The 27,606-nt window shown below is 35.6% G+C and overlaps 1 protein-coding gene across 1 annotated transcript; it reads right to left on the bottom strand.

The window, feature by feature from the left end:
• Positions 1 to 5,579: 5,579 nt before the first annotated feature.
• Positions 5,580 to 25,985, bottom strand: RpL37A (ribosomal protein L37A). The gene is made up of 4 exons (XM_090379692.1): positions 25,898 to 25,985; positions 16,395 to 16,523; positions 9,653 to 9,735; positions 5,580 to 5,695 (listed from the first exon to the last, which is right to left on the bottom strand). Exons 1-4 carry the CDS (start codon positions 25,898 to 25,900, stop codon positions 5,632 to 5,634), a joined length of 279 nt encoding a protein of 92 aa, XP_090235818.1. The 5' UTR covers positions 25,901 to 25,985; the 3' UTR covers positions 5,580 to 5,631.
• Positions 25,986 to 27,606: the final 1,621 nt, after the last annotated feature.

Raw genomic sequence — 27,606 nt, 5'->3', positions numbered from 1 at the left:
GCGTGGGCTCAGAAAGTTTGAGAACCTCTGGTATACAGTATTAACACACGTAAAGAGGTCAAAATGATTAATTAATGAAATTGCAAAAATAAACGTTGAAATTTGAAGATAGTAAAAGAAATTAATGTAAACACGTAACATCTCTTATCAAAATACACACGTCTAGATTCAGAAATTCGCACTAAGAGTCTACAAAACCAATTTTTTGCACTTTAAAACCAAAATCGGCTATTGTTTCATATGATGTGGATGAAACAAACTGCATTCTGTTAGAATGTAATGCCATAGCAATCACAATGTTGCTTCTTTACATTCACAGAAACAAAGTACTGTACAGACTATGAACAATTTGGCGTATTACATGGTGAGAAACAGTGAATGAAAAACAATGCTTTATTCACATATAAATTGGAAGAATTTTTTTATTTTAGAGTAGATGTTCAGATGTCTACTCCATTTCTTAAGTGTTAGCACTTAAGAAAATAAAACTGGCAGAAAATCAAATTAATCCTCGAGTAAGCTGTAAATCAGCAATAATTTTCTTTTTAAACGCCAAATAACACTAGCCAACAAAAAATATTTTGTGTCATACTTCCGCAATGAAAACGTGATTCTGGAGGAAATATAAATGAACTGATAAATCACGTTGACATCAAAAGATGTACAAACAATTTAATGCTAAAATAAAGGGATTTGTAGATATATTTCTTTGTTATATATATATATATAAAAAAAAAAAAAAAAATCTTCAAATACCCTTGAAAGTTGACCAAAAAGTGGATGGTTATATATAAATGATAACTTGACAAAACATTTTCACCCCCCCCCCAAAAAAACAGGTCATGCCTAGATATTGAGAATGCATACAAATTTAAAATAAATCTTAACTTCATGCAGCATTAATGGAATAATACTGGAATAATAATAATACTGAGATGGCATTACATGACCATCTCAGTATTATTATTCCTCAGTAAATAAATGAGAGGCTTAAGTTTAACAACTCAAATGGCTGAAAATACTTTTTGTTATCTTCTTAAAAAATAAATAAACTAGTGGGCTGGAAGTCTTTCTACTGTTCTCATGATTCCTAACCTTGATTTTAGGTACAATAATGCACAGTCAATTTGTCAGTGAAAAAGTCAATTTGGATTTTTAAAATCCAAAAGATTCCAAATTAATATTATGCAGTCAAATCTCATTAATACAAAGTTCATGGGACCAAAATTTTCATGTTTTGTAATAACAAGGTTTGTAGTAATAAGATCCCCAAAAAGTGTCAATTTTATCAGTTTTTTTTTTACATACTATTATATCTAAGAATAATAATAAATAATATCAAAAATAAATGAAAAAATAAATTTATTTAAACTAATAAAATAAAAAATATAATAAAAACAAAAGCCTTGTCTAACAATACAGTAATAGGAATAACACATTTTTTTAAAGATTTGATAAACTAAGAGAAAAGTAATTAACGGAAATGAAAATATTGTACAGTATATATTTTGATATACAGTAAACCCCCGCGAATAGCGGGGGTTACGTTCCTGAGAAATGCCGCGAATACCGAAAACGCGAATACTGAGTTATGGCTCCCATAGTAATAAAGGGTTCCTTTCCAAAGTGTGAAATATATAAGAAAAACTAGTCTAAAATGTTGTTTATGTATGTATTATATGTACCTTCATAATATGACTATGTACATAGACAGTACATAGTTAAATGCAAGCATATGGCATCGAAATGAAAATAAGAAACAATTTAATATTAAATGTAATATTTATTAGAAATTTCAAACAAACCTTTCAAACCAGCGTCTTTGCTAGCTAAAAAACCTATCCCGCCAGTGCTATCACCAGTTTCGCTAAAGCGTTGATAAGGAGTTTTGCGTTTTCACGAATGAGTGAATTTAACGGAATTTTATTTTGAGTTCGGTCTTCTATCCACAGATTTAAAGCCTTTTCCATTTTTTCTAATTTAACATCACGAGTTACAGAGCAAATTTTTGAAGCAATTAGCACGTTTTCACAGACACTACGGCGGATTTTTTCTTCCGATTTCTTGATTGATCGTACCGTTGACTCATTGATTTTATAATGTTTTGCCACTGAGGAGACACTTTCACCATTAGAAATTTTATCCAATAACTCAATTTTATTCGATAATGTCATCACCTTCTTTGATATTTTCACATTTCTCTTGTTATTCGTAGTCATATTTTTGTAGGGGTTAGAAAGAAATTGTCCACAATAAAGTCACGTTCTTCCGTTAACACACTCGAAAAAGTCTGTTTTACGCTGCAAAACGGTAGATTTATCACTTTTGTAAGCATATCAATTTATAAATTGATAAATTTATTCAATTTATAAGCATATAAATTAAAAGCAAACGACGAAACCTTCCATAACAAGCGCATAACACATATTGAACAAGGATTAGCGAGAAACATTCACGCTCGCGATTTTGTCACCACTCTCCCCTCACCCACTGAGCGCTGTTTTGACCGGGAAAGATAATTTTAGCCACGCCCATGTTTTTTTATGGCGGAAAATATTCACGGCGCTTTAAAATTCACATTTTTCAGGTTTCATTTTATATTAGATCGGCGATTGCGAATACGCGAATAGCGGGGGTTTACTGTATACAATATTTTAGTATAACAGTAAAAAAATTACAATCTTAATATAAAAGGAGACATACAAACCATTAACTATTTAATAAATTAATTTATTTTAAAGAAAAAATCCAATGTTGTTTGCTCAGTTTTTCTCATATATGCATTTTTAACTGCAGCACAAACATTATCAAATGCAATAGCTGTTTCTTTGTCAACATTACTGCAGACCAACGTATTTTCTATTATGCTCAATGCATTTTGGGCATCTTTTTTAGATGGCAGTGTGTGTGTGCTCCCTCTCCACTTTCGCTGGTAACAAAAACATTGTTTTGCTAGGTGCTCGGCAGCTCTTCTGGAGTTGGAGTTGCTTCATCATCCACCTTCAAAAATTCTTCAAATTCCTCACTGTTGGTATCGCATTTGTCTGCTGGACCATGTTTTTCGATGATATTCTCTCCAAAGCCACCCTTTCTGAATCAGCTGATTATTACACTTAATGCAATACTGTCCCAAACAATGATTACAGATAGAATCAAAGACATTTCAATTTGGCTGCAAACTGGTTCCTCCTCCTATGTTTTGAGTCAAGTACCTTATCAGGCGATCTCTATATGCTCTCTTGAGGTTATAAATAATGCCTTGATCCAGTGGCTGCATAAAACTGGTGGTATTGGGAGGTAAAAACAACAGCTATATTTGTAAACTTGTGTCTTGGCAGAATGTGCTGTACAATGATCTAGAATCATTAAAATGTTCCTTTTTTCTGAAGCCATTCTTCTGTTTACTTTTGATAACCAAGAATGAAAAATTTTGACTGTAAGCCAAGCACTTCTATTGGTCTCAACCATAGGGAAATTGGTTAACTTCTTTAAAAGATCATGGCTTGGAAAACTCATCAATCACAAGTGGATGTATTTTTGTACTGCCATTTGAATTGCAGCATAACAGAACGGAACACCGAGTCTGTTTACTTAATTTTCCACCATGACAAAACTCTCCTCAAACAACAAATGTTTTATTTGGCAGCAAATTACAAAATAAACCGGTCTCGGTTAAAAATATCCTTTGCCTCATATTTTTCAAGAATGGACCACACAGAACACAATCATTTTGTAGCCCTTTCTTTGTCACCTAATCCAGACTTGCCACAAACATTTCGCAAAACCAAGTTATTCCTGTCTTTAAAGCTTTGGAGCCAGCCATTGCTGCATTGAAGTTGCCATTCCATGTTGCTGAGCTAGATAATTTGCCTTTTCTTACAAAATCGGACCTGATATTGGCAAATTAGATGCACACATTTGTTGGTACCACTCAAATTTGTTTCAAGCTCACGTTTTGCATCAAATTTATTTCTTGTTTTTTTATTGCTGCCCTAGTGTCACGTACTTCTTCCAAGTTTTTTTTTTTTTTTTTTCAGTTTTTCAGTATTGTAGATAAAGGGATGTTGTTTTCCCTTGCAATGTCTGTTTTACTTCGACTCATTCTACCAGCCTCTTGTATAATTTTCAGTTTAATTCAGTCCATTTGCGTTTTGTCACCATAACACTGTTAGATAAGATTTAATATTTTCAGAGTGCACTTATGTTGTAGCTACCATAAACTGGTTTTTTTTACGCAAAAGTAATTTCCAACAAGTCAGTGGCATCCTTCAGAAAGCAGGAAACTGGGTGGCCAGAAGCAATAATCGGACAGCTGTGCCAAGATTTTTATTAAACATACAAAATAGCAATATTTTTTTCCCACTGGGTGAAAATGAACTTTGCAATACATATTAACCGAATTTTGTAATAAACGAATATATTTACATAGAAAAGCCTATCCTTTCGCAGGGGAATGGTATGTGCTTCATATAAACAAGTACTTTGTATAAACTAAGTCTCTATTAGCAAGATTTTACGGTAACTATTCCTTGATGATCGATCACATCCTCACCAAAACCCACCCTGTTTAGACATTACAAACCATGCAGATCCACCAAGCATCTTCAAGTAATTAATGATAGTTACTACAATTAAAGCATGATTTGCACAAATATAACATATTTAAAAAAAAAAGTGAAACACTTTACATTGGAAACAGCCACAGGACTGATCTCAGCTTACCAAATGAGGAATGGATTCACACTAAGAAACCATAAAATTTAAAGATGAATCATCAACATGTATAAGGTCACATAGCAATCTTGTTCCACTGAACCAATTTTGCAACTAACAATAGTTGGAATGTAACTAGAAACAGCCATTTTAATGCAGCCATTGTTTTAATGTTATGATAAAATCTAACCACACACAATGTAATTATACTATCTTTTGTTGCAATTCAATTTGTCTTTAGAATTTGACTAGACAATTAGAATTTGTCTAGTTTGTTATTTATGCAAGCTGTTGTGTATACCAAAAGTATTCAAATGGCAAACACAGGCTACTTTTATGCACCTTTCAGTCCCCAAGAGGTATGTGCTTGGCTTCAGTCATTCTACCAATTAACATTAAATAAAGTAAAATGTGTTATTAGTATATCACCATATGGTAATGTAATTATCATATTTATTATGGATAATCTGTATAAGCACATCTCATAAAAGTATATATATATATATTTTTCCTTTTAGTATTTAGATACTATGCCTTTTTATGTAATGATTCCACATGAATATTTTTATATCTGGCAGCCCAACCAATATTTTACTTTGCTTCAACTGTCTCACTTTTTCCTAGTAAACAGCACTGCTGCACAAGTTACTTTTACACTGCATAAATGCCTTCACTGATAAAAAAAAAAAAACCCGCTTGGTTTTTCCCTATGTTAAAAAACAATATTAAGAATAAATGCCTGCATTTTCATATGTAAACCTGGATTTTTTTTATATATGTGTATATAAAAATCTGCCATTAAAAATGTATGCATTCTAGCATAAAACAAATTAAAAGCTTTAGTCTAGAAATTCACAATTCATGAATACAGTGTAAGAATTTTATTACTATTTGAAGGTTACAATAAACTGGCCTCTATTACTGCTCCTTCATTTCCTTCAACCTTTTCACTGCACTCCTTGCTGTGGCTGCTGCTGTTGTGCTAGGGAAGAGAATGGGGAAGAGGGGGAACAAACAAAAAAAAAAAAAAAAAAAAAAAAACCCCAATTATTCAAGTTTTAACTAAATTCTATAAATAAATCTGAAAGAACAGTGGCATTCTAATTAAAATTTGAACTGTAGTGCCATGCATCTGTAAATTGCAACCTAGACATATCTTAATGTACTTGCTAACAAGTGGCATAAGTTGATAAATGACAAACTGAATAAAGTCTGTATTTCTAATCTAGTAAAGATGTTCAAATTATTATTCAGTATTCCGTGTAATTTGTGAAGAATATTTAAGCAAAAAAAAAGGAAAAAAAAAAAGATTTTTAAACAAAGTTTTCTTTTCATGCCAACAATTTGCCATATTTTTTCCTCTATTTCTGCATTAGGACTTAGCAGCTTTTGTAATTTTCTTTTATCACTTTGAGATACTGTGTTAAGATATTCAGCAAACTTCTGTCAGTGCAATGGAATGCAACCTTGCTGGAAGAATGTCTCAGTGCAAGAAGTTTTGTTCTCGATGGCCAAACACAACAACAGATGAAAACAGTGCAAAATATATAGAAGCTCTTGTAAAAAGTGATAATGACAGAAATGCTACAGACCACATAATTTATTCGCTTATTCTAATTTGCTATTCTTTGCACAAACAATGAATAGATACCTCTAGTTTCAGTAAAGTATGCCATGTTTTTATAAGGGAATTTGTGGACCATAATGCCAAAATGTAATAAAACGGTGAGAACATGTGACTCACTGTCACCAAAAAATAAAAATAAATAAATAATTCTGTATTCAATTTTGGGTCTAATCCTTATTAATCGGCACCTGACGAAATTGCTCTAATATAATAAACACAAATTCTGCAAGGATATCTACTCAAATTCATTACAAAAACTTCATACTTAAAAAAAAATAGTTACACCTTGCCAAACCTAATGTGACAACTTAATATGTAACCAATAAACTATGACACTCCCAGCAAGTTTTGATTATACTCAAAAATAGAAGTCCAGCAAAGTTTTGAAGTGGTACATCACTGGGAAAAAAATTTTCTACCACATAAAGAGGTTGCCCCAACAGCTTATGAGACAAACCATGGACCCACTTATAAACTGTGTATACAAAGGCAAGAAGAATCAAATAAAAATCAATTTGAATGCATTTAGGCTACCATGCCAGCATAAAACTAGTCAAATTATTTTAAAAAATGTAGGGCACAAATCTCTTTTAAAATTTAGAAACCCTACTTAGACACCACTCATTATGGAGCATATGATTTAATACTGAAATATTTGAGCCTGTGAAAAAGAGAGAGAGCACGCAAGGCTTCTTCTTCCCATGAGTTAATTCAGATTTTCAAAACCAACATGCAAATCAGCCCAGGAACATAAACACATTCGAAACAGCATATAGCCCACATTAAGATTAGTCACTCAATACAGGAAGAAGTGGGAGACAACTATGAAAGGAAGCACAGGATTTCTTCCCTATCCACAGCTATGGTCATGCAGTAATCATGTATTGTCATATTGCTGGCTATAGTTTCCAAGCCTGCAAATGACTAGCTCAAGCACAAAGAAGTTGCTGAAGAAATTTAAGGCACTGTCTACCACACACTATGTAATCACATATATATATATATATCAATATATCATATACCACACAAATACATGAACTGACATGTTCTAAGAGAAAACTTTGCTATACCTTTCCAAAGCAACATATTTATCGATGTCAAGTAATCTTACTGCCCAATGCTATACTTTGTAATGTGTAACCTTCATTAGTTGCCCTTCGTGAAACTGACATCAGCTTTCGTGAGAAACAACCATATTTTCATCAAAATGCACATTTTATAAACTTGAAAAGAAAACATTTTTTTTTCTTTACCAGTAATTGCTTCGGCAAACTGCATGCCAATATGCATATATTTCTCACTGAGCTTCTCATTTCTAAAATTTGACTATGCCCCTGGGTGATACTCAGCTTTATTACATGTCATACAGTTTGGATTACTGTAATTCTGTTTTCCCTATAAGCAACCACTTCTAGGGTTGGTTCTGTGAGATATCCATCACAGTTTAATTAATGGCAAGAAGTATCATTGACAATTAATATTCAGGAAGCTCTGGTAAAGTTTCCCCATCACCATACATAAATGACAATTTAAGAATAACATTATTTGATGAAGAATAGGATTTGTTTAATGTGATTATTAATGTAAAATTTTAAAAAGTCAGATTTTTGAAAAAAACTGTCACTTTTTGAATCATGCACAGTAAATTATATACATTTGTGCACATATTAGCACATAATTTATATACATCTCTGCACAATTTAAAACCTGTCTGAAACCACTGTTAGTCAGTCACTTTTATGTAAACAAAAGTTACACCTTTAATTAAATCCCACATCAATACACTGTAATCTCTGCCACACAGTGCTTCTTTTATTTGAATATTCTTAATGCATGAAGATTCACTGCTGATGATCGAATCAAGAGTATCTGCTTTCTCCTGTTGCCCCATCCAACATGGTACTATAGAAAACAGTCATCCATTAAATCCACAAAAGTCTTGCTACCATGTGCGTGACCAACACACAAATTCCAGTCAATATCTGGAAAGTTAAAATTCCCCATTAAAAGATATTCTGTTTTACAGGCCCCTCTATTTCTCTGTGTAGTTGTTTGTTATACTCATCACAGTCATTAGGCCTTTAACACACTCCTATCTTTTTTGTTATCCAAGTGCTCATGTAGCATCGAACTGACAACACTGCACTGGCCATCCATGTCAATGACAGTTTCATAGTTGCTAAGTATACCTTTGCTGCATATTTTTTCTTCTTCTTTCAGCGTCATCTCTGAGTTCAGAGGTTTGCGATCACTCTTTTCTATCTTCAGCCCGTCTGACAAGTTCTTCGAATCCCAGTCCCACCCCATCTCTTGATGTTATCCATCCACAAGATTTTTCATCGGCCAACTCCTCTCTTCCCCTCCAGGACCACCCACAAAAACTCCCACTTCCTTCATCTCATGATGTGTCCAAGTATTTTATCTTCTATCTTTTCACGATGTTCATCATTTGCCGATTATGTCCTATAATTTGTAACACTTGTTCATATCCACTTTGCCCGGGGGATCCTCAGCATTCTTCTATATACCCACATCTCGAAATACTCCACTCTCTTCACCGCTGAAGGCCTGAGTGTCCAAGGTTCAACTCCATATAGAAGTAGTGGCCACACAAAGCACCTTACAAACTCCATGCACGTTGCCAGCGCAAGGTTTTTTATTCGAAACCAGTGATTTGTATTTCATGAATCTGGATCTTGCAATCTCAATTCCGATCTTAATCTCTTCATCAGGTCTAAATTCTCATTCAGCTAGCAGCCGAGGTATTTGAATCTTTTTACTCTTTCAATATTCTTGCCATTAAAAACAAGATTTGTCCCGTTGACTCCAGTCTTACTGACGATTATTGTTTTTTGTGTGTTGATGCGCAAGCGCTGATCTTCACATGCTTTATTTACTCGTTCTAACATTTCTTTCAGTTCTTTGTTGTTGCCTGTTATTAATGCTGTGTCGTCACCATAACGAATGTTATTTATTATGTGGCCATTTACTTTTACACCTTTTTCCACAGCTCCCATAGCTTTCCTGAAAATATATTCAGAATATGTTCAGATCGGTGAGAGTATAGAGCCTTGCCTAACCCCTCTACTGATCTCAGTGCCTCCCACCCTGACTACTGCCCTCTGTTTCCAATAGAGATTCTTGATAATACATGTCTTTACCATCAAGTCCAATATTTGATATCACACAGTAGCATATTTTTTAGATATGCTACACATTTTTATCACATAGTAGCATATTTTTTAGATATGAACAAAAAAAAAAAAAATCTGAAATGCATATTAATTCACTTCCAGAAGCAGTTATACTTACCTAAATACATAAGCTCCTCCAGCAACAGTTTTCTGACAAGCTCTACATTTCCAAATTCCAACACAATGCCTCTTCATAGAATCCTATTAAAATGAAGGTCACTATATAAATTACAGTTGATATGTATACATATAGAGAGAGAGAGCAACAAAGTTATAAGGATAGTTTTAATGTCCTCAAACAAGTAAAAAAACATTTACACGAACTTTGTTTTGGTATGTAGAAGTACCCCCTACACAAACATGTACATACAATGCTGGACAAATTATTTTTATGGCAACTTAGCTGTTATAACCTATTCTTGTATTTTTGGCTCTAGAATAAATGTTTACATTTTTGCAAACCAAACAAAAGCTATGGATCACTGTTGGGGAGGGGTTAATGAATCAATTATGTTAGCTCTCTTCCACTGTCCGAATGTTTACTTATAACAGACTTGCTCCTCTCATATGCTAAAATATCTCGCAAATTGCAAAAAATGTTTATCTTGCACTTATTAAGCAATATTCTATGCGGAGTGATAAAAAATATATATAATGAGACTAATTCATTACACAAAACATAGAATGATTATTAATGCAAACTCTACATCTAAAAACTTTTCAGTTATTTATTTCTAACATATATATTTTGTCTCTGCAGGTCTGCAATGATTTCTGAAAACTTACATTAGTAAAGAAATTGGGTACTAATAATTGAACAGTGGTATCAGAATAGTTTGAAGAAAGAATATTTCTCTGCATTATGGTTTTCTTTTTACTGCCTATGGACACCAATATCCTTAAAACATTTAAAAAATAGTAATAAATAAAAAAATTAACTACACATTTGTAGAAGTGCACATTTACCAGCTGATTTGCATGCTGTGGGCTGAAAAAAACTCATGGAGGAAACCCCATTCCTCAAGAATGAAGGTCTTCAGAAATTCTCCAATCACTGACAGAAATCAAAGCCAGATCTATCCAAATGAATGACAGACAATAGACATTTCATTTTGTTTCAATATTCCTTTTTCTATTGATGCTGCCTATAATTAGCATTCTATACGTCTTTTATCCAAAGATCTAGTTTTAATCACTGTCTTTTATTCAAGCAACAGCAAGCTAACACTTCAGCCAAATGGTTATCTGACCCAGATCCTGCTATCGTCTCATGCATGTCTTTTCCTTATTATTTTATTAGCCTCAAATATTTTGAGTCAAATGATATACCTACCAGGTTATCCTATCTAAGCCCACTTCCCCGTGAAAAGTGGACTGGATATCCTCACAAATGGAAGAACTCCACAGCATGTTTTGTGTCCAGTTCATTATTAAGGACTATGTTAGAAAAACCCAAGCTGAAAAGGACCACGACCCATTATAAATTAAGAAACTGCCATACTAAACACCTGTCTGACTCTATCCACAGCAGAAATGTTATATATTATCCTTCCTTTCAGACAAGTCTGCTGCCATTTCATTTCAAACTCTGCCTAAAGGCATATCATGTTCTAATTTTAACATGTATATAACATGTTAAAAAAGTAGATATATAACAATAAAATTGGGTGCAAAAACAGATTTTGGGTGTAACATTCTGCCCGGGTTCTGAAAGAATCTGGGCAGAATGTTACACCCAAAATCTCTCCAGCAATATTCCTCTTTGCAAATTATTCAAGTGCTTTCTTTGCAACCACTTGATCTACAAGCTGCTTACCTGACAGAATACAAAAGGCATAATTTGAAACAGCTCTGCATGCCTCAGTTATCACCAACAAAGCAAATCATTATGCAGCAGTCAATTGGCTTTTAATGTCTATATTTGCAATTATAACTCCAGACAGCTGAGGCATAGGTCATAATAGGTAAGAACACAGTTATATAACAAATTCAGAGGTCTGTCTAGGGCAAGTCAACTCTTGCAGTTTTGCAAACATGATCTTAGTTTTCTCCTGCAAGTACTTTACGTGATATAGAAAACAATTTCCATCCATTACAATGCCTAGATACTTTATGGATGTTACATATGGGATAGAAGATGTTGAGTTACTGCCTACCAGCATGATGGCTGGCAGACAGTAACTGACACCAATCCCGTTCATAAATAGTTGGGATTTTTCTTCAATTTCTTTTCTTGAATTTTATACATTGGCTTGCTCATTCATTATTTTCCTTGTGGGTATGTTATACTTGTTTAAATTTAAGAAAAGAATGCTACTTTACATTATGTTTTGCTGTCTTTACTTTTGGTATTGATTTAATTGAACTTAATGTAATGAAAAAGTTCTTAAAAGATGACCGTGAGTGCTTATGCTTACTGTTGCTATATAATAAATGTTTGAAAGAGATACTTCAAATAAGCTGAAAAACTGCAAAGGTCAGAATTCTTTTAAAGAATATTGACAAAGATCCCGCAGACCAGTGATCACTGACCTATAGCCCTAACTATCAGGGCAACATCTTTGAAACATTAATGACTAGAATTATGTAACCTCTTCTGGACTTATTACAGTCTAAAAGACAATTTTATTTTGTCAGAGGAAAAGAAGATGCCCTAGTTTCTGTTATGAATCACACTAGCAGTGCAGAAGCTAAGCATGAGTTAACTATATTCTTCGATTTTTATATTGCTTAGTGTTCACTACTCCTATCAGCTTTAGAAGGGTCAGATTAGTTATATTGTTGTATTAAGCAGATATTTAAAGGAGGACAGGAAGATAGTCATTGAATAATTAACACCTGTAAAGTTGAGAAAATACCAAAGGCTGCCAGGGGTTTACAAACTATTCTCTGGAATTATAATTTTGATGAGTTATTAATGGATATTGAGATTCCAAGCATTAAGTTAATTGTGGATGCAGATGATCCTTTGGCTTTAATTTGTGGGAAGCTGTCTCAGATGAGGGAACAATATTCCATGGCAAGGCATATTTGGGATTTGTGCAGAATCAATAACTATTTAGAAGAAAAATAACATTTGTGATAGGCTTATGCCAAGAAAAATTAGAAGTTAGTGCGATTCCAACAGAAATGTGATCACATCTAGAAATTATTGTCACTGAAGATGAGTATAGGAGCATTAGACTATTTCGTGAGAAATAGCAGAAACTGAGTTTTAGAAGGACTGAAGTCAACTGTTTTCTTTGCTCCCATCAGAAAATTACTGGAAGATCAGCATTTAAGGAATTGGTGGAGGATATTCAAGAAGTTGAAGACACTTGAACAGAACATGGTCTCTCAAACTGGAAGGTAGAACACAGTGTGCTATCATCAGCAAAAGCTACGAACAGAATTTCCAGTTGGCAGAAGGTTGTTAATATACAAAATTAAAACAGTGGGAAAAAGATTTGAACATTAGGGGACACCAGCATTAGTTGAGAAGTTAGAAGGCAAAACTACCTACCATCACCCACAGTGAGAAATCAGAGAAAACCGGCTATTCAATGTGGAGGGTGGGGGGGGACTGATGGTAATCCATAAAATGGAGATTGCTCAGAAGACCTTTGTACCAAACATGATCAAAAGCCTTGCTAATGTCAAGAGCAACTGTAGTGAAGTCTGCTGGTAGATGTACGGTCATCACCCCTCTTTTTTATATAAAATGCAACATTTACACATTCTGGAAAAAATTACGACCACACTGAAAAACTGGAATTGGAAAGTGGGCCAGAAAACATCTGGTTTCTACTGCATCACTAAAATGCAAGGGTGCTCAGACTCAGTTGTTGATGAAACACAACAAGTTAAACAAAAAATCAGTTACCCACCATCCACATATATAGTCCAAATATTGTCCTTTGTGACTCCCTCCCACCATTTCCTAAAACCTAAGCCGAAATGAAAGGTCACCATTTTCCAGAAGACAACTAATAAATGTCAGAGTATTTTAGTGAACTTTTTATCTTTTATGGTTTGTTTTACATGTGTATTGAACTGACTTTTGAAATTTAAAACTATTATTTCATTGATTAAGAGAGTGTCGTGTTATACCTCAGGTGCAAGGTTGGAGGTCAGGATAAAAACTGGCACGCTCAAATAACAGATATGAAGTGTTTAGAAAATGGATGGAGATGAGACTAGTATCAACTACAGGGTGATTCAGAAGACATGCATGCATAGTATATTTTTAGTTTTATTTCAATTATTTATAAACATAATTATAACATATTACAATAAATGTTGAGTCCTCATCCCCAAAACATAGGCACGGACTCCTTTTACCATTTTTGATGACATGAACAATTATCACTGAAATTTGATTCAATACTATAATTCTTCCAATATGTGAAGTTGTTAGTGCATACCATTTCTTTTAAGAAGCGATATGCATAATCCACAAGATAAAAATTTGGCCACCGTGGATGTTCAATTATGAATGTGTGATGCGCCTAGGAAAATGATCTCTGCCTTTGATGTAAATAAAACACTATTGGTTAGGGACTTAAAACTAATATATACAGTAATACCCCGAAGTTACGCGATAGGTGGGTCCGACGAAAATCGCGTAAGTCGAATTCGCGTAAGTCGAGGTACAACTTTGCATATAAATACATATAAATTTTGCTTAATTGGGACCAAGGACTAACAAAAACACTAGTTTAGAAGAAAAATATTAATAAAATTGCAGTTCTTTATACATATTAATACAAAATATGTATTAAAAAAAACAAATGACTTACGTAAAAAAGTTATTTCGATGTCGATGGCTTCATAAAATCTAACAAATTCGTCTGACGACACAGCGCGTTCTTTTTTTCACGCAGAATTTCTTCGTAGCAAGCTAATAATTTTTTTTATTCCTTGCTTTGTAGCTATAACGCGTTCTTCGTTGGAGTCTATGTTTTCTAAAATTTTTAAGCCCTTTACAATTGAGCCCTTTTCAATTTTCAACCTGTCAAGTTTGCAATTGTCATGTGCTTTTCGCCGTTGCTTCATTTAGGCCTGTAGCACGTGCAATATCACACGGTCTTTCATTTCGCTCAAAGCGTTTCACAATTTCATATTTTTTCTCTATCGACAGAGGTGGACTGGCCATAAGCCTTACCGGGGAAACCCCGGTGGGCCAGTGTGATTTTGGCCATAAACCATAGTATGAGGCCACTATAAATTTTCCCGGGTAAGAATTTTTGACCCAGTCCGCCTCTGTTTATCGATAATTGCTTTTCTTTTTCTCTCTGAATCTGCAGTGTCTTCACCAGGACGCTTCCTTTTAATTAAGTATTTTACTCATTTTTAGGGAATAAAGCACAATTACAAAACGAGGAGGCACGCTTGATACGCATAAACAAAGCTGCGCGCATGTAGCAACTGAATAAAAAACACCATAAAGGCAGAGATACACTATTAACACCTCACATTTCTAGGGGTTACTACCATAAAACAATAAAAATCCAGTTGCGTTTCTGCTAGTGAAATCTGTTATAAACTGGTAGTAAACTCGATCTAATTGCATTTGCGATTATACCGATAGCTGGAATTGTGTTGGTTTTTACGTTATTATGGTGAAATGTGTTTCCCCTTCACTGATATAAAAAACATAAAAGCAACAAAGTTGAATTTTGTTCATCTTTCGCTCTCATTCTCCGCCGTCGCACCGTATATCGATAACATATGAAAAACGACCTTGAAGATAGTGGGCGGCAGCGTTGCCAAACGAAAAAAATCAAGAACCGCGTAACTCCGAGTTCGCGTAAGTCGGGGTATTACTGTATCTACATCTATTGGTCATTCCCAGATTTCCAACAGAATCGAATTCCATTAAGTTGCCAATGGCAGACTCTCAAAATTATACAGCAGCATCACTTTAGCTGTGAAATCAATACAGATGGCTGAAAGCCCAGATAAATAAACAAACTTTTCAGTTTAATGTTCGACCATCACTTGATTTTTTTTTTCAGAAGTCCATCCTTCAAATAACTAAAGTGTTGTTAGATTCTCATCATGAGGTGCTGGTAAATACACTAGAGATGGAATAAATTTATTCTTGAGATGGCCAAGACCAAAAAAGAGTTTCTCAATTGAGGGAAAAAAAAAAATAATAATAATAATATAAAAATTCATACGAAATAGCAATTGTTTACAGTCCTTTATCTCTTTCTTTGTATAACAGGAATGACAAATGCATCCTCCCAGTAGCCTAACATATAAATCAACTTATGTCGGGAGACCAGTTTTTATCCTGATCTCCAACCTTGCACTTGAGGTATAACACAACACTCTCTTAATCAATGAAATAATAGTTTGAAATTTCAAAGTCAGTTCCCTACACATGTAAAATGAACCATAAAAGATAAAAAGTTCACTAAAAACTATAATAATTAAAAACAAGTAAAATAGCTAAAAAATCAGCACAAGCATTATCAACAGATAATGTAATGTACATAGTATATCAGCAAGGTTAAGTATGAAACTGCACAGTTAATAATACTCTTAGAATAAAAATTCTATTTTTTTTTTAAGTAGCCGCATACTTAAAATCAAATTTACACAAATCCAATGTAAATTGAACAGCTATCAGTAAATTATCTATAATTTGGCAAACGCATTACCAACACTATAATAAAATGGTATTCTGTTAATGTAATCAAAATAGTATGCTGTCAATGAGAATGAACTGTTTATGCATGCACTTTAGTTGTAATAATAAACCATCACTGAAGATTCTTAAAAATGTCTCATTTTTGAACAGGTTTTGGAATGTAGCTGAAGCAGATTTGTCATGCAAAAAATATACACACACATGCTATATATAAAATACATACCTTTCCACAGAAAGTGCAAGTATATTTTTTATGCTGAGTAATTTCAATTTTCTTCACCATCTTACGAAGTGAAGCACCATATCGAGTGCCATATTTTCCTACAACTCCAACTTTCTTTGTTCTCTTTGCCTGTTAAAAAAAAAAAAAAAAGAAAAAGAAAATTATAAACTAAAGCATAATGAATAAAAGCTGTTATAATACAACAGATTTTGTATATAATTTTGGTGTGCCACTTCTAAGAGTTAAACACTTATGACAAAGAAGTGCACCACTATCTAGAGAATATATACTGCCTTACCAAAATATGAGAACATATCTAATAGCACACAGGTTCACTTTTAGCAGCAATCAGTTTCAAGCTTTTGTAGCATGGATTCAACTAGGTATCCCTGGTAGTTATTTAATTCCATGATTCCAAATGGCCTTTGCTTCTTTGATGTTGTTTCAGACAATCATACAGATTCTTGATGATATAAGGGACATGAACTATGTTCCATCTGGTAATGAGATTCATGTCTGGTGACTATGCAAACCACAGCAGTAAACGATGCATATTGCTGATATCTGCATACCATTCCTGTGCAATTTGTGGCCCATTGCACTGTAGTCTTGGAAAAGTCTATCATCATCCAAGTAACATCAATATGACAAGGTAACTTGGATAGCATAAATATTCACGACTTCCTCCAGATGATAGAGCCCTCTAAAATAACAAAAGGACCCATGCCATACCATAAAAGTTCCCACAGGAGGAAACTACCACCACCAGCAATCTGCAGAGGACACGATGCATTCAGGATCAATTCTTATTGCGATTTATGATTAGTCTCATTACATTGTTTCCAGTGCTCGACCAAACTACTGTTACAATTCCATACACCATTTAAAAGGGATTCATCTGCTCTGCTCAAACACATCCTTAGATCTTTACATGCTGTGCTGATAAAATCAGATATTGATTGTTCAGTGTTGAAAGTTTTGGTGATCCTTAGAATTCTGCATTCTGATTTCTACATGCATGGCCGGGCAGATACCTGCAGTACCAGTTGCAGAATATCTTCTTCCAGGTAGATTTGTTCATGTCCCATACTGGGCACTGACTGAAGATCCTAACCCTTGCCGACTTGTGGCTGATCTCTAACTATTGTTAATAGCAATGCTTCTTTATGTGAGCATGACTCTTGAGGCCACTCATTATCAGCATTTCCCATGATACACCTATAATGAGACCACCAGGGCAATGTAACTCTTCATACAGCTATTCAACCATTCCCAAATGGGGAATGGCAAATAGTTTTCATGTCTGGGTGTTGGTGACCTGGGACTTATTTTTACTAAATTAGTGGGTCTCAAAATCTACAGCTTTGCAAGCTTAAGGTAGGAACAACTCATAACCTATCCTACAACTTTACCCAACAAATCATAGAACTTTAATTTGCCTATGAGAGGAGTAATAATATCAGAATGCTGGATTTCTAATAAATTGCTAGAAGAATAAGAATAAGACTCCAAAATGCCAGAAAATATATGTTTATGGCTCTATTTTAAACTGATGATCAATACACAAAAATATATGTTATGTACATAAAATACATTATAGCATTCTTAATGGAAAAGCAGATAACCACTATCACTTGTTACATATAAGAATTTTTCTTTTTTCAAAACTGAAATTGTGCCTCCCAAAGAAAATGTTTCACAAGAATGTTCTTTCCACTTCAACTGGGGTGACAGGAAAATACAAGTAACCCAAACAGCCACTACCAATTCCTTAAATGCTAATCTCCAGGTAATTCTCCAATGGGGCCACGTTAACTTAGTTAATTTCAATCCTTCTAAAACTCAAAAAAATCCATAGCATGGATTCTTTTGTCTTATGCTTATTTTTGATGACACTCAGATTCATAGCCAAAATCACTTCTCATTACCCTGACTTCTAACCCCTCTCTTGGCATAAGCACATCACCATTGCTTTCTCCACATCTAAAAAGACTGGATTGTTTTCTCTTTCTCTCTCAGCATTACTTCTAAACAGCTACTCACTCTATTCAAACCTGCCTACCATGGAATAGGGCAGTGTCCCATAATCTCTCTCTCAGGCTTCTAGACTTCATTCAAGAGGTCAGGTTAATTAATGATCCATCCCTTACAAAGTCTCTCCAATGTTCTGCTTTTACTGCATGCCTTTTCTACAGATACTTCAATGGGCACAGTTCCTACGAATTGGCTTATATATTCAACCCCTCTCCCTTCCAAAGCAGTCTGAACATGCAATGCAACTGATCAAAATATTTTTACTGTCCAACTTCATACTCACGGAGCCAACTTTTCTTCTTCTCTATTTATCCCTTCAACTTCAGCACTCCGGAACAACTTCCCTTCACGCGTATTTCCTGAAAATTATAATCTACAGAAATTCAAGTCTAATGTTAACAAGTATCTTTTATCTTCTCAACTTTCATCCTGTGCACTGCACTAAGTACTATAGATTCTAATACCTTTTGCATTTGGGGCTTTCATTAAAAAGAGAAGCAAAAAAAAAAAAGTGACCTTTGAAACTACATAAGGGAGGTTTGCTATCCAAGCAGTACTATTAAATCAATGATATGCTTAAACAAGCAGCAAAACTTGCTCCTTAATCATCACCCATCCTACAAATATTCTGGAAAATGTCACAGAATGCAGGTGGGAAGGAGCAGCAGTGCGTAGCACACGCTTCTTGATTACACTGGGATTCGAGCCCGTCACCACCAAATACGGAGGATGCAAAAAGGTCAGGGAATGACCACTGCATATACATGGAGCAATATGGCCTTAGTTGCTAATGCTCCTAAAAACTAAATAACAAACAGAATGCAGAACATGGCACGGAATTATTCCTAGTTATATAAGAATGGAGCACAAACAGATCCCCCAGACTCATGACATCATGTGCTGCATATTATCAAGGAATTTTTAACAAAAAAATTATATCATGGTGGAACATTAATTTTGAAGAAACAACAGTGGAATTTCCTCTTGACAAACTAATCCGTCATTAAATTTGTTCTACTGCACTTTGTGTAATGGTTTTTGATTTCATTTTCGGTTTCTTTCATTCATGTTTATAACCTGGCATGACTACGCAGATCAGAGGAAATTAAAAATAATCACTTTGAGAAGAATACTGTTATTATACTGTATTTAGTCATCATGTGGAACCAAGGTCAATTGAACCAAGGTCAACTGAAACCAAGGTCAATTGAAATGCATATACTAGTGCACTTCCATGGCAATCAAGCAATATTAATTTTGAAGGAAAGACAACTAATTTCTCTCTCTCAAACAAGAAGTATCAAAGATACTGAATGCAGAAATGACGGTCTTACTCCAAACAAGACTGAATCAGCCAAAAAAAAAAAAAAAAAAAAAACAAATAAAACAATAATAAAAAAACAATAATAATTAGTAAAAGAAAAGGAAATTAAACCTATCATCCTATGTGCTTCCCTGACCCGAAGGTACTATCCAGCCAGTTCCTAAAAAGGATGACAAATCCCTCCCATCCAATTATCGTCCCATTGCAATTACTTATACTCTTTCTAAAATAATGGAGAAATCAATCGCCAACTCTTAAACTACCTAGAAACCTTCCGTCTGATCAACGATCGCCAGTATGGATTCCGTCAATGTCGATCCACTGGTGATATTCTGGCTTATGTTACCCATTTATGGACTAATTCAATGGAAAGGTTTGGTGAAACACAAGTAGTTGCTCTTGACATCTCAAAGGCTTTTGATCGTGTTTGGCATAAAGGTCTTCTAAACAAGCTTCCATCTTATGGTTTGCCAACTGTTTTTAGTAATTGGTTATCCAGTTTTCTCTCTGATCGCTCACTGAGGGTGATGGTAGATGGCTCTCTGTCTTCTAACTTCTCCACTAATGCCGGTGTCCCCCAAGGTTCAGTTCTTTCCCCCACTCTTTTCCTCTTGTATATCAATGACCTTCTTCCATTGACTGAAAATCCTATCCATAGTTTTGCCGATGATAGCACATTGCATTCAACTTTCCATTTTGAGAAACCTTGTCCAGCTCAATCAGCTTCAAGTTCTCGAAAATCTGCTGCCAATTCCTTAAATGCCGATCTTCAGGTAATTCTCCAGTGGGGCAAAGACAACTTAGTTGATTTCAACCCTTCTAAAACTCAATCTTGTCTTATATCTCGCAAAAAGGATTCTTCTGCTCCTATGCTTATCTTTAGTGAGACTCAGATTTCTAGGCAAAATGATATATCTCTTTTGGGGATTACCCCGACTTCTAATCTCTCTTGGCACAAGCACATTACAAATATTGCTTCCTCTGCATCTAAAAAACTTGGTTTTCTCTTTCACTCTCGGCGTTACTTTTCTCCCAAACAGCTGCTCACTCTGTATAAATCACAAATCCGCCCTGCCATGGAATATTGTTCCCACATCTGGGGTGGTGCCCCCAAAACCTCTCTCAGGCTTCTTGATTCCATTCAGAAGAGGGCAGTTAGGTTAATTAATGATTCATCTCTAACAGAGTCTCTCCACTCGCTTTCTCATAGACGCACTGTTTCTGCTGCATGCCTCTTCTACAGATACTTACATGGGCACTGTTCTTCTGAATTGGCTTCTATAATTCCCGCTCTCTCTTTCAAAACAGTCCGAACACGTGCCGCCACCAGCCAACATCCATTTACTGTCCAACTTCAAACCCACAGAACCAACTTTTCATCTTCCTCATTTATTCATTCAACTGCCGTTTTCTGGAACAACCTTCCTTCATACGTATTTCCTGAAAATTACAATCTACAGAAGTTGAAGTCCAATATCAATAAATATCTTCTTTCGTCTTCTCAACCTCCAACCCAAGCACGGTACTAAGTACTATAGGTTATAATACCTCTCGTGTTTGGGGTTCTCATAAAAAAAAAAAAAAAACTATCCAGATGACCTTTGAATTTCCCTAAACTGTCAGCCTCTACCACCCATGTAGGCAACTTATTCCAGTAATTTATAACTCGCTGGCTAAAATAAAACTTCCTGCAGTCCAATCTAAACATCTCCCCCTCCCCTAACTTGAATTTATGTTCCCTAGTTCTAGCATAATTTATAATCTTAAATTTCATCCTCATTCATTTTACTGATGCCTCTCAGAGCCTTAAACACCTCAATCAAATCTCCTCTAAGGTGTCTAGTTGCCAAACTCTGCAACTCACATATTCAAAGACTTTCTTCATAAGGACGCCCTTTTGCCAATCTCACCAGGCGAGTTACCCGTCATTGCACCCTTTCAAGAAGCTCAATGTCTTTCTTTAGGTGCGGTCTCCATACTTGAACATAGTATTCCAAGTGTGGTCTAACAAAAGCCTTATATAATGGGATTATCACGTCCCTATCTCTAGATGGGGATATGATGCAAGAAAACAAACTTATACAGCATCACCCGTAAAAAAAAAAAAAAAGAAAAAAAAAGAAACCTTCCCATTTCACCCACCCAGTCACTCCAAATATTTGTCTAGTTCAGCCTTAAATTTCTTTTAAGTTATCAACTTCCACAACAGCAGATGGAAATCTATTCCAGCAATCAACTACCCGCTGGCTAAACACAAACTTCCACACAACTGTCTTTCCTCAATGTGAATCTATGTCCCCTCAGGTTCTTAATCTGAGCAAGCAGAAGAATCCCATCAGCATTGAGCCTGCTCAAACCATTCAAGGCCGTATACACATCAATTAGATCACTTTGCAGGTGCCTAAGTCTCCAAATGCTGCAATTTGCAGAACTTAAGCCTTTCTTTGTAAGAGCACCCACCCCTTTGTTCCTCTCCTAATCTTGTTGCCCTTCTCTACACTCGTTCTAGCAACTCTACATCCTTCCTAAAATGAGACCTCCAGACCTGTACAAAGAACTCAAGGTGTGGCCTGACCATTGCCTTATACAAGGGGATAATCACCTTATCCCTGCTAGCAAAATTCCTATATATTATTGACAAGACTCCATGTTCTTGTTGTTATTTGATTTTTAGGAGCATTAGCAACTAAGGCCATACTGCTCCGGGGATATGTGGTGGTCATTCCCTGACCCTTCCGCATCCTCCGTATTTGGTGGTCACAGGCTCGAACCCCGGTCTAATCAAGAAGCGTGTGCTACGCACTGCTGCTCCTGCCCACCTGGCTACGGAGGCGCCTAGACAAGACTCCATGGCCTGCTGTGGCACCCCCTCTGCACTGTTCAGAGAACTTCATATCTAATTGCACAATTACCCTCAGGTGTTTTTCATTCTCCACTTCCCTGAGTGTAGTACCACATGGTTGGTACGTTTCTTTTGGGTTGCTGCTACCCATATACTTTACATTTGTCAATGTTAAAATTCAGTTTTCACTTCTCAGCCCATCTGCCTAATTTTTCTAGATTCTATTGCAGTAGCATACTGTCAACCTTTGTATCATCTGCAAACCTGGATATTAAGCCTGATATACCTTCATCGATATCACTGATAAATACACAGAACAGCAATTGGGCCAGCATCGAACCTGGGGGACTTCACTAATAACATTAGTCCACGTACAGCAGTGTCCATTCAATGCCACTCTCTGCAGTCTCCCACTCAACCATCCCTTTATCCATTGTAGCAACTTGCCCTTAATGCCACACTGCTCCAATTTATACAGCAGTCTTCCATGTGCAACAGTATCAAAAGCTTTCCTGAAATACAAATATATGATATCAAAATAAATTTTTGCATTCAGTTCCTTTGTTACCACATCGTAGTATCCAATCAAACTGGTCAGACAAGACCTCCCCTTAACAAATCCATGCTGAACTATTACTGCAGTGTTGTCTAGATGATCCTGTAATGCTTCTTTAACCAGTGACTCCATTATTTTCCTGAGAATAGAAGTTAAACTAACAGGTCTATAATTATTTGTGTAATTATGAGAGCATTGTTAGATTCAGGGGCAGTCCCCATGTACTGGAGATGTGCAAATGTATCAACAATTCACAAAGGTGGTTTAAAGGGTGACACACATTTGTGAATTGGGGATACATTTGCACATCTCCAGTACATGGGGACCTCCCCTGAATCTAACAATGCTCTTATAATTATGGCTAAGGGTTTGCTTACTTCCCTTGCTACCTCCTTCAATATAACTGGTTAGATTCTATCAACCCCAGGTGCCTTTTTTTATGTTTACCTCCACTTTGCTCTCCGTTATTACAAAATCATTTAGCTCCTTGTTAGAGTTTAGTATACCTGTCCTCCTCTTAATTACAGAATTCCTCACGTGTGAATGTAGATGCAAAATACTCATTCAGTTTGTCAGCTATATGAGCAGAATCATCAACAGTCAAAGCATCAATATTAAGTGGACCAATCTGATTCATCCCCTTCCTTCCAGAGTTTACATAAGTAAAGCAGTCTCTGTTGTTATTCTTTGCATCCTTTGCAAAAGATTTCTCATAACCAGCCTTTCCTTTGTGACTTGATTACAACTAGCTTATATCTGCCACAGATGCCTGCATCACCTGATAATTTATATGCATCCCATGCATTTTTCTTCTGTGCCACAAGCCTCATTAGTTCATCTGGCATCAATTTAGGTCTAAACCTTGAACAATATTTCTTAATAGGTATGAAACTTTTAGTAGCATCCAAGATTAATTCCTTGAATGCTTCCCACTTAGAATTTACTGTTGGTAACATCGTCAGTTGATCCCATTGTACAGAATTTAAAAACTTCTTTCTGAGACCACTGTACTCACCTTTACGGAAGCAAAAACCCTTTCCTTTACCCCTGATGGTAATTAAATCCCACATCAGTACACTGATCACTGCCACCTAGTGGTTCCTCTATCTGCATATTCTTAATTTCGTGAATAATAACTCCTGATAATCAGATCAAGAGTATTACTCCCTCTGGTTGCCTCTCGAACTTGTTGCTGTAGACAACAATCATCCAATAAATCCACAAAGGTCTTGCTGGAGTGCGAATGACCAACCCACAAGTTCCAGTCAATATCTGGAAAGTTAAAATTCCCCATTATAAGACATTTTGATTTACTGGCCCACTATTTCTCTGCACAATTGTTCATTGTACTCATCAGTCATTAGGCCTATAACACACACTCCTACTGTCACTTTCCCAGTGCTTATGTCACACAAACTGACTCAACATTGCACTGTCCACCAATGTCAAATGGGTGTACTTCCTTAAATTTTGTGTGTTTCTTAACTAACAACATAACACCTCCTCCTCTCTCTATCCTTTATCTACGCATTGTACTCCTCAAATTCTAATTCTGCACTGCTTATATCTGTGTGACAGCATGTCTCTGCTATCCCAACAATATCTGCCTTTGATGTCTTGACCAGCACTTCAAATCCATCATTGACATTTTAATACCAATAATAATAATAATTCACTATGCTAATTAACTAACAAGCTGAGTTCAGATGCTAAAATTTTCTGAGGATAATACAGCTATGATATTCATATTATGATTGAAGCAAGAGCAATATTTTCAAATATGCTATAAAGCAAAGAAAAATCTGAATATTTTGTATACATATTAAAATGGCTATACTCCAGTTTACAATATCCCTCCTGTTTCACTATGTGACAAACAGAAGATTGCGTGAAGGTCACGAACTGAGAAAAATAGTTGTAATTAGAAGGGAAAAAAAACAATTATAAGAAGGGTCATGTTTTTAATAGACTTTAATTTGTGTTTAGTGAAAAAAGTTACGTTTTTACGCAACTTCATGAGGGATTCAAGCAAAACCAGTCATTGGCCATGGGGTACCATAAACTGGAATTTTACAATTAAAATTCCCCATCACCTAAACTTGAGGTTCACATTTGTATTTATACATTTTGCATAATACATTTATACATGCATGTTGCCTGAGGAGTAAACATTCGATAATCATTTAATTTACTGAACCCTTTAATGCCACAAATACCTCAATTATGGCTCCACACAGGTTCCCAGTTTTCAGATATTGTTAAGAGTAACCTTCTGAACCCCTGACTAATCCTGTTGCTCTTCTTTGTTCCAATCCAACAGATCCATATCCTTGCTAAATGAAGTTATAAAACCTGTATACAGTATTCAAGTGTGACCTAACCAGTTTTTATACAATTTGTTTCTACCGGCCAAGTTCTGTCACTGTTATACCATATGAGCTTTTCTAGCACACTATATGAACTAGTGAGAGAACTTCATATCACACAATACAATTATCCCGGGTTATTTTTCACTGCCAACTATATTGAGTTTCGCGCTATCCAAATATTATTTGATTCTAGAATTACTGCTTTACCTTTGTGTAATGGGATTGAAATATTTGGTCTGATATTTTAACGAGAAATATTTAAAAAAAATAAAAACAAGATACATATCGTGACATGATTTATACGCATCCGGTATAAAAATATGCCAAGAATTTAAAATCAAAATTTAGATGTAAGAAGATTATTTCAGGCGTACTTACCATTTTACAACGTACAAATCACCAGTTGAAAAGATAGCAACAACAGCATCCAACTTATTAAAAGACAAACCAGTGTACGATATTACCGCTAGGTGAAACCACCGCATCGAAAGTCGCCCTAGAGCCCAAATTAAAACTTCCTTCCTAGGCTTGAATTATACCTTCGAGTACTATACATGTTAACTAAATTATTAAACACTACTAAGCATAAATGTGTTAGCAGTGCACTATTCTATTAATATAAATAATAAATAATCAAATTTTCGGTTCATACTCCGGAACAACCACACGGTCAGCGGAGTTTACAAGATAGAGAAAATACAAGGAACAGAATCGTATTTAGTAGTTACGAACATAAATCCCCGGTCACTCTAGGCAAGTGTACTTACACTGGTGTGCAAAACTTAAGGACCAACACTATTTCTAAAGATTACAACCACAAAATCTTTACTTGAGGCGCTCTTTACTGATGAGACTAGATTCACTATCAGCAGCAATTTTGGACATCAGCTAATCTGGCGAGAGATTGGCATATGGTATCACCCAGCAGACATCATTGAAAGGGATTAATATGACGGTCGAGGTGTTTTCGTCTGGGGAGGCGTTATATTGGATGAACATACACAACTCCAGATACTGCAAGGCGGTACTGTAACCTATGAACGCTACTGTACTGAGGTAATCCTTCCCCATGTGCGTCTGTTCCGAGGTGCCATTGATATCAAGTTTGTGTTTATGGATGATATCGCCACACCCCTATCGCACTGCAGCTGTTGATATGCTTTTGGAAAGTGAGGACATTGTTCGTATGGATTGGCCTGCCCCTTTCCACTAATCTAAATCCCATCGAAAACATATGGGACGCTTTGGGAAGACGCCTAGCAGCACGGCCACACCCACCACAAAATGTTCACCAGCTGAAGATGGCGATGACAGAGGAAGGGACAATGTTACCCCAAGAACTTATCAACAACACTGTTCTAAGTATGGACAGGCAGTGCAAAGCCTGCATCGACATTAGGGGTGGCCATATTTCCTACTGAGGACCACCTCTTCCCTTTTTCCATCTTTGGCAGTGATGCATCTGTGTCATGGAAGCCAGTGCTATGTTGCCATTATTGAATAAAGTCCTTCTATAGAGTTTTGTTTCCGTTGTTGTGTCGGTGTTGTTTCCTTTATCATTTCTGTACCTCACGAGGTCCCTTTGGTATGCTTTTCCCATATCAAGGCCACCCCTATGAGAAGCTACTGGTAAAAACCTGACTAGTCCTTAAATATTGCAGACTAGTGCATGTACCTGCGCACTTGATAACTAGGCTATCCAAGTATATACACAATTTATGGCCATAATACACATCGTTGGACGAGTCTGTATTCTCGGGTAATCGGAATTTGAAATACAGTATTTATTTTGTAGACAATATCACTAGTGTAACCACATATCCCGTATCTTAATGAGGCACATAAAAAGACGAGTAACTCAGTGTAAGCCTCTGGCAAGTACGAAGTGGGAAGTAAACGCATAACCAAAAAGGTGTACAATAGAAAAATAGATGAACTACTCTCAATTTAATTACACTATCCACAGATAATGGACGGATTCACATCAAAATTTTATAAATGCAATTGGGCTATCAGATGCGTTTCAAGCGCCAACACAATTAAAATTATTAAGATTGTGAGGAGATCACATATTGTGTTTGCAAACT

The sequence above is a fragment of the Mastigoproctus giganteus genome, chromosome 1 (assembly GCF_048544385.1).
Source record: "Mastigoproctus giganteus isolate SK-2022 chromosome 1, ASM4854438v1, whole genome shotgun sequence".
Lineage (NCBI taxonomy): Eukaryota > Metazoa > Arthropoda > Arachnida > Uropygi > Thelyphonidae > Mastigoproctus > Mastigoproctus giganteus.
This window is presented reverse-complemented; position numbering and strand designations above follow the sequence as displayed.

Bases quoted from the DNA above. Each gene is read 5' to 3' on its own strand.
- RpL37A (XM_090379692.1), bottom strand. The intron at 9,736-16,394 runs GTATGTATTTTA...TCATTTTAATAG, and splicing joins CTTGCACTTTCTGTGGAAAG to GATTCTATGAAGAGGCATTG. The intron at 5,696-9,652 runs GTAAGTATAACT...TCTCTTCCCTAG, and splicing joins GGAGGAGCTTATGTATTTAG to CACAACAGCAGCAGCCACAG.